At 41.1% G+C, this 13428-nt stretch overlaps 2 protein-coding genes across 7 annotated transcripts in view; both read right to left on the bottom strand.

Moving 5' to 3' along the window:
- Nucleotides 1–10113, bottom strand: part of tns1b (tensin 1b) — a 231673-nt gene extending 221560 nt beyond the window's left edge. For 4 of the 6 annotated variants that reach the window (XM_032528887.1, XM_032528891.1, XM_032528892.1 and 1 more), the window contains exon 1: nucleotides 9767–10111. In XM_032528887.1, coding sequence (XP_032384778.1) covers nucleotides 9767–9868 — 102 coding nt within the window. In that variant the 5' untranslated portion in view covers nucleotides 9869–10111. Of the gene's footprint in view, nucleotides 1–9766 lie in introns of all 6 variants that reach the window. The other 2 variants (XM_032528897.1, XM_032528893.1) reach the window with 2 other exon arrangements.
- Nucleotides 10114–12626: 2513 nt separating this feature from the next.
- Nucleotides 12627–13428, bottom strand: part of bcs1l (BC1 (ubiquinol-cytochrome c reductase) synthesis-like) — a 6314-nt gene continuing 5512 nt past the window's right edge. Inside the window, exon 8 of the mRNA XM_032529916.1 lies at nucleotides 12627–13025. Within this exon, the coding sequence (XP_032385807.1) occupies nucleotides 12776–13025 (250 nt within the window). The 3' untranslated portion in view covers nucleotides 12627–12775. The remainder of the gene's footprint in view (nucleotides 13026–13428) is intronic.

Genomic DNA, 13428 nt, shown 5'->3' with positions numbered 1-13428 from the left:
ACACACACACACACACACAGAAGTATTAATCCTCACAATGGCATAAACCACTTGCTTAGGCTATAACGTAAGCTCTGTGTAAATCAGCCTTTCCATCACACAACCGCTCATCACTGATGGGTGTCTGCCACTATTAACACGTCAATATCATGTGAAACTAGCCGTTTTCTCTTTTTAAGGGTGAAAGTTGTATTTGTTTTATTCAGTTACAGTTATTCTTGTCACACCATGCTCCATGAGCAATTTAACACGACTGGGTGTTTTAAATCTGAGCTATTGTTCTGTTATTGGACAAAATTCGATAGCGATGTTGTGCTATGATGTAATCGTTGTGCAAAATGAATCTTTCAGCAGATGCAGAACACGTGACAGGAAGCATTAACGCCTGACATTAAAATGTTTGTACGTATATATAAATAATCAAACCACTTTTCTGCAATTAACAAATATTCAAAACTATTACATTTTTTTTCTTCGACAGCTTACATTCTTTTTGGGAAGTGTGAATGAATGCCTCGGCCCTCAGTTTGGCACCTCTACCGTCTCCTGGGAATACTAATCTCAGTTTAAACACAAGCATGCAAATGACAGGTGTTAAAGGATTGGCTACAGCCGAGCTTACCGGTAATATTAGACACAAGACAACCGTTCAAAATGACAAAGAGATCCCAGGAACGTGCCACAAATGTGAAAGTGCAGAGAAGGAATGTTATCCAGTGAAGTGATAAGTAACAGTGTTGCAGTGGAGGGAGCTGCTAACTGATAAAGCAGCCATTAAAGTGGTTGTCTCGCTTTCATCATGTTTAAAGGCACTTTATCTAACGATTGACTGTTAAATCCATTACTGTTATCCCTCACAGGGGAGCCCAACCTTTCAGGACAGATAAAGTATAGCAGGGAAACATTCAGAGTAAGTATTTTACATCAATACTGGGATTAAATATAATATACAATACAAGTGTTTAATGTGTAGAAATAACTCAAAGCATTTTCTGCAGGATGCATTAGTCTTATAATCTGCACACATTTCATGATAAACACTTCTCTTCAAAATGTGACCGCTGTATAATACAGGTCAAGTTGGTGTCACGGCTGCCACTTTGCAACACTGATATGTGCCCTGTGTCACTAATGTAACTTGTCACTATGAATCACTGCATCTAGCTATCATGTTTGGTCAAGAAGTACAATATAACTTTCATATCCAAGCACATATTAGCCTCAAACTAGAGTTACAACTCCCACACAGTTCTAAACACAATGCAATGATGCCAAGGTATTCAGGCTATTTTCAGAGTCATGCCATGAAGGCTTGCCAAGGCAGACAGGCATGCACGCAGAAGGTAAAGAAGATTATGTTCTCAGAACTTCTATGACAACTGTAATGGTAAGAAAATGGAGTGGGCTTAAAAGGGTAAAACCCCTCAATTTAGGTAATCCAATATGCTGTTCTTGCTGTCTGGGAAAGCCCACGTAGAACCGTAGTAACTGACGAAAGGCTTTTATGCTCGATACCCTACTGTGATACCCAATTTTTCCTTTATTTAACCAGGCAAGTCATTAAGAACACATTTTTATTTACAATGTGGGCCTGGCCTCTTGAGGGAGTGGGGAGGACCTACAGGAGAAATGTCCAAAGGTAAATGCATTTTAATATTCATCCAGAGCTGGTGTGAGGCTTCAGTCTGTTTTAGACTAATTAAGAGTGTATCTTACAAAGTTACCCACCTCTGAAACCTCATATTAGCTTCAGCTAAACCTTAGACTGCATTTTTTACACAGAATAAGGAGTTTGGATTTTATCACTTTCTCTTGAAATTGCTTAAAGGAGGCATCTCTTTGTCTATATCCAAGCATTTAAAGTTAGCATATAAATAAAAGTTAAAACTAGTATATACTGGGATGCATGTCCAAACAACAGCCATGGCGGGCCACCACTGCAAACTCAAGATAGAGGAAACACTGGTGTACCTTAAAATCATGTGGTATAGATTAGAGAGTTAAAACAAAAATGCTCTTCCATAGAGATGTTTACTACACACTGATTAGGATAACATTAAAATCCTTGATAAATCCTGGTTCACTTCACACTGATGCTAAAAACCCAATGCCATTTATAAAGCAGCCCTGCCCCTAGATTTATCAGATTTGCCTAATGGACTAATCCATCCAGATTTACTGCAGGGATCCCCATAAGTATAAAAAAGATAGAACTAAATCTGTAGACAAATTCCTGTCATCTAACGTGACATATCACTTTCTCGCTTTATATACATGTGAGAATTAAATAGAATTAGTATATTTCCATGGTGGGGTACAGGCCACCACAAATAACCTCCCAGCCTGGGTATATGATAGAAATGCGTGGCACGCTGGTGATGCTCGTGAAGGATTTCAGGCGCGTGCAACACATGTGCAGCATCGGTTCTGAGAGTGTGATTTAATTAAAGATTCCTTTGCCTGGTGTATGGGACGGGACACACCCGCTCTCATTAACAGGGATCAGGACGGGACCGTGGAACATGTGCCGTGCCTTTTTATGGAGGGCTATTGAATTTCTACTCACTTTTCTACTATTAATAACGGCATGACAAACTTTCTCTACAGGACAATCAACTGTTGTGTCCCCCTGTGTTATCTTTAGTGCACTGGAGACAGAAAAATAGCATTGGTATAAAGAGTTATGTTTCTCCAAAAAAATGTGTGTATGTGTGTATGTGATTAATATGTTCATAATGCATTGGTCAATGCCCAAAGATTTGATCCAATCCAGTGTACCCTTTCTTTTTCTTTACAGCTTTGCCTGTGACAGTGAGTAGTCGATATGTTTATTATTAGACATTTTGTGGTTACAATTCATTACTAGAGCTACAAAGATTTAGGGCTGCAACTAACAATTATTTTCCTTGTTAAGGTTAGATGTGTGGTCTATAAAATGTCAGTAAATTGTAAAAAATGTTGATCAGTGTTTCCAATTGTCCTTGAATATTTACTTTCTTTACAAAAATTGCTCAAATAGATTAATCTTTGCAGCTCTAACTAAATTAGTTATCAACTATTAAATCCCCATCTTATTTTATAACTAATCAAATTAGTTTGAGTATAAATTGTCTGATTCCAGCTTCTTAAATGGGAATATAGTTTCTTTTTTTTCCTGGGACAGTAAACTGAATATCTTTGAGTTGTGGACATTGGAGAACATCATCTTGTGTTGGGGGGAAACCCTGATTGAACATTTGCAACATTTTCTGACATTTTATAGACCAAACAACTTATCGATAAATCAAGAAAATAATTAGCAGATTTATCGATAGTTGCAGCCCTACTTATTACGTTTCATCCCCCTTTTCCAGTGGGAAACAACATTCCAGTGAAATTCCTCCACAGCGGAATGTCTAAGTGTGCAAACCTATCCTTTAAAAACCAGTGAGGGCGAACTAGCAACAATGATCTGCCCCGGCTTGTTACAAGCAGTGGTGCAAAATAGAGACAGAGGGGGGGGGGGGGAAACAGAGTCTTTCTTCCTGTGTGTATTCAGAGTAAATGCAGCATGTCAAAGGGGGGATTTATTACGTCCCCAAAGTAAAACATTCTCCCGATGATGAAAACATGATTGGGCGACCTGGGTAGCCCAGCCTAACTTCTGCTCCACAGTCACAGTAATTACCCTTGGAGCCCCGTGGCATCCAACCTCTGTGAAAAAGATCCCCGGGAAAAGAGAAGAGCCACAAAGACGCATGTTTGAGGAAAAAGGGATACGACCTGGGAGAGCCGAGCTCCCTGTCCATCACTCGGAAGTGTTGTGAAAGGCTACAAAGGCCCCCAGAGTGAGACTTTGTGGGATTTTCGACGTCGCCAAGAGCAAATGCCACATCGCTTTGCCAAGTATTAGGGGAGAAGACAAGAAAATCCCCCCCACACGTAGAGAATTATCAACAAAACTGCAGCATAAAGGCCGCATTCACGGGTGCACAAAGCCATAGAGGCTGCATGGTATAGGACTAAACTGAGTGTATTATGTTGCAGGGATGCCACGAGGTCTGAGGCAGAGGTGGAAGTTAGGCCTCTGCTTTACATTCCAAGAAGAGGAGCATGCAACCGTGACTTTCGGGGGGGAATACAGTGGCCCCTATGCCTTAATCTATCATTCTGACTGTCACTCTATCCACTGTGCAATGCCAAGTGAATTGAAGACACTTTAAGGAGCTCAATGAACGCCTTTTGTATCCCATTATCTTCTTGTTCCCCGGGCTTTGTGGACAACATTACGCATCACAGAATCAGTAATGTCTTGAAAGGCTGTTTGGAAAAGAAATATCCGCTCATCGGATTCACACATGCTTTCACAACGAGGCTTTGAAAGTAAAGGCGTTGACTTCCAAAATGGATAAAAGGGCTCAAATTATTAGCGATTCCATGCTAGCTGCTGTCTCAAGCTGAAGGATTTCTTCTCCATTTGTACAATTTAACACATGCATCTAAATTCATTGACAGTATTTTGAATACTCTGAAGTTGTACTTAACAATCTATGCAGTGTAAGGTTGGCAAGGAACAATGCTAGTATAAAAAAGATATACCCAATACCACTTTCAATACCCCGGCAAAAAGATCCTAGACATACAAAATAGAAAACATTTTCCTTGATTACTCTGTCTTCGTAATCATTAGGAGCTGAAACCATAATCGCGATTAAAATTATGATTAATTGCACAGCCCTATAATAGTCCTATTGAGAGAAGCTTCCTACTCTCTGCATGAGGTTAAATTCCTGTTTGCATGGGCATTAAAAGGTAAAATGACAGGGGGTTAACCTCGCTGAGGCATCATAACTCTGTCCCGGGTCAAGCACACACTGGTGCACCTTTCCACAGAGGAACACACAGAGAGGGTGTTGTTCTGCGGCCCATGTGCGGGTCATTGCCGGCAGGTAGGAGTGAAATGATAGGCCTCCCCAGAGCCGCAGCACAGAGGACACACTGTTTCCCCACAGCGAAAGCATCCGCTGGAATGCAATATGGGGCGGCAGGTAACTTTCAGTTCACCACATACCTTTATCGAAAACCTTCACATCCCAGGAAAGCCCCAGCCTGCCGTCTGACACTTTGGTGGGAATTCAGAAACGGGGCCAGAGAGCTGGACTTGACAGGCATCAAACTGAAAAGAGGATTAGTTTCTTGAGGAGGGATAGGCAGCGGTGTGACTTATGGGGAGAGTTCGGGCTGCCCGTTACTTGAAACCCATTGAGGGCTGGCAAACAGATACCTGTCCTAGAATGGATTTGATATCTCTTTAAAAGGGTTGTAGTTACCATGATGTGCATGTGTAACATAAAGTTTAATTGTACTTCTTGTGTGTCAATCTTTTATTTAAAAATCATTACATGTACAGTATGTATTTAAAAAACAAACTAGTTATATTATTTACATAGTAGTTTACATAAAGGCACACCAACACATGCCTGTTCTAATGTAAATATGCACTAATTTGCGCAAAAAAGAACGTCTGTGATGAGTTTTTTGTAAAGTGTAAACGTAGCGTTAATTTAGCTCCTTAACGTTAATGTCATTACAATTAATTGTACCGAGCACTAGCTCCAACAATCGCTAAAAGTTGGCAGATGAGATCGACCCTTTCCCCCCAGTAAGAGCGGGGCTGAGTCCTGCAGCGGCCGAGTGTGAATCCAACACTTGTGGCATCCCCCATCTCTCCCACGTTTCCTATCTATCACTGCTACTCAGAAATAAAGGGGGAAAAGCCCCAAAAACGTCATCTTGGAAAAAAAAAAAAAAAGTCAGTTGGCAGATGACATAACGTGCTCATTTGAATATTCACTGTGCATAATTTCCATAAAGCTAAAAGGTATAGCTGTCAAACCATTCTAAAATGAAGTATTGTGCTGCTGCAGAAACGTCCCGGCCTACACATCCTATCCTACAGACTAAAGCAAACATATTTGGTTGGTACAGATCCTCAAAAAAAATAAAATAAAAAATAAAAAATAAATTCACAGTTCAATCATTTTTTTTTCAATGAAAATGAGAATAATGATACAAAAATGATCATTCCCTCCAATATCAAGAATCAAATCAAAATCACAATACCTATCAAAATAATCGCAATTAGATATTTTCCTAACATCGTGCAGCCCTAATCTGAGCCAGTCTTTTGATTGTGTTTTGCTCCTCACCAGCTTCTTTTTTATATTGGCTACTCATCCCTTGACACTGGAAACACTGCCAGCTGTTCTGATCTAATGTGCTGGGAGTGGGGGGGGGGGGGGGGGGGGGGGGGGGGGGGGGGAGGGGGGCTTACTTCAATCAAACAAAAGAAGCCAAAGCAATGAACTAAACAGAGTGGCTAAAACTGATTTCCATTTTCCATTGATTATGAACCAAACCAGAACATTTGACTCACAATATTAAATTCTACATTTTATTTTATTAAAATAAGAATGCAAATTGCATTGGTTGTATTTCTGTAAAGGATGGTATTCGCCAAGGTGGGCCTGACCTGGTTTGCAAGCCGTGCCAACCCAATAGCATAACGCATCCTTTAATGCCAGTAACAGAAGAGTACGTCCGTCTGTCAGCCTCAGTACTGCCATTATACAACCACTCCTTGATGCAAAACATGCAGTGCACATTCTTCCTGAAGCCTTTTAAAGACCCCTCCTCTGGTTCAAAGTCTCTGCTGTGTACTTTGGTTTTACATGAGGGCTTTACGTTCTGGGCGATTAAGTTCTGCTCCATCTGAGCGCCGCTTCTTCTTCCTCTTCTTCTTCTTCTTCTTCTTCTTCTAGGACACTAACCACAAGCATCGCACATATACAGTACACGGAGCCATTACCATAGGGATCTGAGCACACATTCGACACAAACATCAGTATGAAAAAAGAGCAAAAGGTCTGCTAAAAAATGCTAAGGTGAGCACAGCATTTGGTAAGGTAACGTACATAAGCACAGACCTTCAGAATGATTCTACTGTGCCTTCAAAGTAAATCAGGGAACCATTATAGTGCATATATAGAGTAGTATATAGTCAAGTGTAGACAGCTGCATAATATGTATTCCAAAATATATGCACACAAAATCAACCAATATAAGCAGAAGAAAAGCATGGGTGTTTCACTTGTTCTACATCTTATGTTGTCCTTTTTAAGATGCAAGCTCTGCAGAAAAAAAAACTATTTCATGAAATAGAAAAAGGGGACATTCAGTCTTTGAATAGAATTGACTGAAAGAGTATAGGTCAACACAGTGGTGAAAGCCTTGTAATGTGTTTGTGCAACATGCAGAACCAACCTGCCAATGCTGCTTTTGTGCTATATAGAGTGATTCAGATTCATAAACTACCTAAATCTTCTTCAGCCAGGTCATACAGAACAGCTCCACATGTACAAGCCTCTTCTGAAATCCTACTTTTAAATCATAAGGGATTGTTTATGCCCTGCATTAGAGCCCGACCGATATATCGGCGCTGATATTATCGTACGATATCAGGCATCGGCATTTATAGTGGCCGATAAAAAAATGAATAACTCTGATGAACATTGTATGTTTACAGGCTTGTGGTGATTCGCAATAGGCTATAGGTGCCCAAAAAAATCTGTGTTTGGTACTGCCAATTTGTTTTGTTTTGTCATGGTCAAAAATATCATGGCAGAGAATAGTGATGTCAAATCTAAGCAAGAACATTGTGATTGATATTTTCCCCCCGAATCGGGCAGGCCACGTTGTCAGTTCACCTTAGCAACTGCAAGTACGTGAACACTAGTTTGCAAGTGAGCAAAGAAGTCCAACTAAACGGCTAAATGACTGAATTTATGAATTACTTCTACACAGCCTTCTGGTTACACTGTCAGTTCTTTTAATACCATAGCTGGGTTAAAATAACTGATTTTCCAATTAAAATCGATCTTTGTTTGAGTGATCTGATACCGATTAAAATTCCATGGATGTATAAGGGCATCATTTATGTGACACACACAGGGGGAGCGGAGTTTGTGTCCCGACAGAACTAAAAGGGAAAACACAAGACTCCCACCCAAGAAACAGGTGTTTGTGTCCCGGGAGTACTACTTAAGGGGGTTGCTGTTTGAACCCAAACCACAATCTTTTTTCTAATCTTAACTGGTCTTTTTGGTTCCTAAACTTAACTGTTGTCGTCGCAGGACAGTCACCTTTAGTCAGCTAAAATCAACTGCAACGACCACTGAAACAAGCGTAACTTTGCGGTGCTCTGTACCCGGCTCACAGTCAGCTTTTCTCCTCTAAACTCAACTGCTAAGACAGGTGAAATGACTATGAGCTCCAAAATTGGTGTTGCAACTGACATTCCCCTTAGCTAATTGATACTGAATCGAAAATGTAGTCAAATCGGGACCTTGTAAATCGGAAAAGTTTTTTAGCACAGCCCACCTGATGCCATATTAGCTCTGAATGCGGGAAAAAAGCCTTAAATGATCAACTCCAAATATTTGTCACCAATGAATTCAGCAGTACTTGTAGGGCTATATATTTTTGGGTAGTTGATTTAAGAATAAGACATCTTATTTTATGTGTTTTGTGTGCAAAAAGTTTAACTTGTAAAGTAACTAAAGCTGTCAGATGAATGTAGTGGAGGAAAAAGTAGAATATTTCTCTCTGAAATGTAGCATAAAGTGGCGTGAAAAGAAAAGACTCAAGTAAAGCGCAAGTACCTCTAATTTATATGTGAGTAAAGTTGACTTAAAGTTTAAGTATGGTAATGTAAATGTACTTAGTTACATTACATTACTGGGGACTACTAATGATCCCTGTTAAGTTGTGTCTTGCAGTGCAAGCATGACTGAACTTGGCAGTCCTTGTGTTGAATGGTTTCCCTCATTCATTCTCTGAAGCAGTGGGAATGCCTAATGTCAAAGCAGGCATTAAACACACAATACTATATCTGGATTGATGGTTCAACAACCATCAATTACCTTGTTACTTATGTAACAACCCCTGGCTATACCAGTGGTGGAATGTAACTAAGTACATTTACTCCAGCAGCCTACTGTACTTAAGTACAAATTTGAGTTAGCCTTGTACTTGACTAGTCTTTTCTTTTCATGCCACTTTCTACTACATTTCAAACAGAAATATTCTACTTTTTACTCCACTACATTTATCTGACAGCTTTAGTTACTAATTGCTTTACAAGTTAAGTTAAGTTTGCACACAAAACACATGCAGTTTATATAATTCAATGTCTTATTATAAAGTGAATTAAACTGCACAACGATCTGTTTTTATGTAATTCTACTTAATACTTGTACAACATTTTCCTGAACACTTAACTAACATTTTAAAAAGGCATTACTGTTATTGGTAAGAGAGTATTTTTACAGTGTGGTATTAGTACTTTTAGTTAAGTAAAGGATGTGAATACATCTTCCACCACTGGCTATACTCTGGTTTGTAAGCTAGCTGAAACATGCGTATTATTGATGCTTTATGTGCTTATAGAGGTCTCACTGTACACTTTTTTACGTTTTTTGTCAAGTCAAGTGGAACCAAAGGTCGACAGTACTTATATGAGTCAAAGTCCGACATAAATATAGTCAATTAGGTCATAAAGCATTCATTTACATGCAAATAAACATGTCAACCTCGAAAACAACCTGAACATACACGCAGCCCCGTCAGCGCGAGCGCTAATGTCAGCTCGTGTTTTGACGTGTCTGCACGTCTGCGGGCTGCACGCACTCGCCACCTTTCCTAAGTTCGTTGCTCCAGCAGTTCTTACCTTTTTCAGGCTCTCTTTCTTCTTCTTCTCCTCATCATGTTGGTGAACGGGCATTTGCGGAAAGTCGTCTTCACAGCAGATGAAGCTCACCGTGCATCCCATCCAGAGCGCACGCGGACACCCATTCAAGCCAAACTTCACCACTCGGTTCCCTTCTGTCACGCAGCTCAGCTGTGGGCCCACTAGCTTAATTAGTGTGACTTTATTCCGCTCAAACAGGCGACTGGTCTGCGCAGTCGCTCTGGCATCCCTGCGTTGTCAGACTAAAAGAGTTTTTTTAAGAGGTTTCGATGAGTTTCCCGCTCTTGTTTTTAAGTCACCGCGCGCTGACTGACCGCCACGCTGAGGTGAAGTGACTTCTCACAGACTGGGGAGACAAACAGGTAGCCTGCAGGGCTTTGACATGTCTCTCTCTCTCTCTCTCTCTCTCTCTCTCTCTCTCTCTCTCTCTCTCTCTCTCTCTCTCTCTCTCTCTCTCTCTCTCTCTCTCTCTCACCTTTACGTTTGTTTTCATAGTGTTTTCTGGTTGGTGGCTCACGCTGTCACTCACAACTTAGAAGGTGCTTATTATTTCAGTGGTTCCTAAACTTTTTTTCACTTCAAAGACCCCTGAATTGACACAAATTAGACCAGGGACCCCCATTCTGTAAGATGTTGTTCCAGGGGCCCACATCTAATAGGATTTTTGCTTTTATATGTTTTACTGCAAACATGTATAAAACCCATTACCAAAACAGACATAGGCCTACCTTCTGTCACTGTAGTGTCATTGGTGTAGAAGGACTAAGCACTGCTGAACAAACTATCTCGCTGACTTTGTATAGCTCTGGTGTTGTTGTTGTTAACATGGTTGTTTCTATGTGTCTAAATAACTGTCCTTTGGTTATATGTTGATTTATTTGTCCGTGTGTATTGTCTTGTGCATAAAAAATGACCCCGTGGGACAGTAAATACTGTCTCTATCAAGCTATATCTATCGCTCTATTGTGTTACTTATGGATGGAATTGGGGACCCCTTGAAACCTCCTCAAGGACCCCAAACACTACTTTGGGAATCATTTATTTTATAGCATAAATGTGCAAACATCTCAAATCGACCATTAAAACGAAATATGCTCAATTTAGGGGGTCAGTAGGGAGTTGGGTTGGGAACCGGAGGGTTTCCTTGTTCAAGTCCCCATTTGGACCAAAGTATGGTGTCCCAGACTGTGTGAAAGAAAGCTCTTTTCTCCTGTTTTCTCACATCCGCTGGTGTGTCCATTGGGTCCAAGAGTTCACATGTGGCCTGGGCTCCTAGATGACCTCCAGTCCCAGCTGAGTCACCAAACCTCTAGACCATGTCAGTGCAGGACCCCTGTGGTCTGAGTAACACTCAAGTTCAAGGCCTTCGTTGTTTTTATGCAGTTATGCTGCCCCCTGCTGAGGGATATGTGAAATAGTAGTTGGAACCCATACCACAGGACTCTATCAACGGTTCGATCCAGATGGGTCTGAGTCCCTTTGGAGTTATCACATATGTGGAAAAAGTTCTGACTAATAGGTCTGACATCTTCATGAGGGCTTAAACAGACTAAGTGTGAAAAGGCCCTTTTGATTTGGAGCTGTGCGGACTATTTTCCAGTAAAATCACAACACAACACAAAGTTTTGACTACATACAGTGGGTTGCCGTTGTATTTGACTTTATAATTTAACCAATAGTGAGGAAATAAGAAGTTGTCTTATTTGTGTTCACTGATCACACAAACCATGAACAGCATAAGAAAACATAAAATGTCGAGATGTAACTGTTAACCCGTCCAATAAGGACCTGCCAATCAAGATGGGACTTGCACCGGGACCTCGTCCTGGGTTGGGTGACGCTTTTGTTAACAAAACATCAACACATGCCTTGTTTCTGTGTTTTCAAAGCATTTTTTTCAGGATGAATGAAGTTCTCTAACAAAGCGTTGTTAGGCCTGAGGGCCCGCCTGGGGCCAGTCACAGACTGATGGCAACTTTAATGTAGAGCCAAATACTTTCTGTGATAACGGAATTGCAAAATTGAGAATTTAAAAAAAGATGTAAGACAGATTTTAATAGGGCTCTACATTAAGTCAGGGCTAAAAGCTAACTGGAGATTTGATAATATGACAACGTCTAAGTTTCCAACTGAGGCGCCCACTGTAACTGTAGTTTAAAAATCCTCTTAAAAATACATTGTTTTTTTTCCCCCAGTAGCTTAGGCCTGATGGGTCACCATGCAATTAACACGCTGGGGGGAACCCTGCTTCACTGCTGCCTGTTGAGCAGCTCCAGCTACTGTAGGGCTCTAGTCCCTTGCTCAAGGACACTCCATTCTAATGGCGTTTTTCCATTAATGGTTCCCGTTTGCCTCGACTAGACCGTGGTGCTCCCTCCTTCTATCTTCCATTGCAGATTAGTACCGCCTCATGCGTGAGGCGAGCCGTGGCTGGTCGTCATAGCGGGAAACTGGTGTGACCGCAAAAGGTAAAAGGCGTTTTTGATTCTCGGCATGTGGATGTTGCCACAGCCAGAAGACGGATTTTGTTTCAAAAGAAGCAGGAGGCAGCAACATAGTAAACGCAGGCTAAACTATTTAAATACGGCGGGTTTTTTCCGTCTGTCACTAGCAAAGATGACAAAGTGATAAGTGACGATTCTCTCGGACCAATCAGCAGTCTGCAGGTTTTCACGCCACTTTTGGTACCGCCTCAGGTCACTTGGATCCTTGACTGAAGCAGTACTAAAAAAAGTACCTGGGACTTTTTTTTCTAATTGGAAAACAAAAAAAGGTGAGCAGAGTCGAGTTGAGCAGGTACCATGCAGTGGAAAAACACCATGAGATGTGTATTTTTTATGTGTATTTACTTGGTATCAATCATATACTCCATACAGTCCATGGCATCAATGCACGTTTCCTTCTAATACCGTAACTCCAACTGGAAATGTTAAACCATTTTTCTCTTTATTGAGTAATCAGTCTCCAAACCACCTTGCAGTCCTGCCGTTATGTTAATTGGGCAACGTTGTCTATAGATCCTGCGGGGTCCATTTTGTGCAGCAGGAAGTGTCCTTGCACCTGGGCAGCGCTGATCTCAGAGTGGACGGCCAACGCGCGCTCGGCGAAGCGCTCTCCCTCAGAGGCGGGCTCGTCTGGGTAGAACCGCCGGAACATCTGCGTGAGCTGCCAGTGCGTGCAGTTCCCAACGTACTGCTTCAGATCCACACGGCCGGGCCGGATCAGTGCCGCGTCCAACCTGTGTGCAGAGGTCACAAGCATGACTGGCAGTTAATGTCACTGAAAATACTCCGAAATGTTTGTAAAACTCACTTGTAAAATGTCAGAGACCACATTTAGGTAGCCATAATGTAGGTTGTAGTGTCCATTTAAAAAAATGGAATGGAACTGGGTAATTATTATAGTTTATAGTACTTTGAATTAGATTAAATATGTCAAAGCTGCATTACTTTGTATTTTTAGCCACTAAGGGGCAGCATAAAAAGACAAAAAACACAACATTGACATATTATCACCTTATAAAGTTGTTACGGAAAATAGTTTAGTAGATCCAGCAGGCACAGAATACCAAAAGCATTTACATAGGTCCAATATTTTGTCTCCCTTTGACTCTGTTTGGTCTCCGTAAACTCCTGAGAAAC

This window comes from Etheostoma spectabile, chromosome 11 (assembly GCF_008692095.1).
Source record: "Etheostoma spectabile isolate EspeVRDwgs_2016 chromosome 11, UIUC_Espe_1.0, whole genome shotgun sequence".
Lineage (NCBI taxonomy): Eukaryota > Metazoa > Chordata > Actinopteri > Perciformes > Percidae > Etheostoma > Etheostoma spectabile.
Note: the sequence above shows the minus strand (reverse complement) of the source record. Positions and strands in the feature narration are given on the sequence as shown.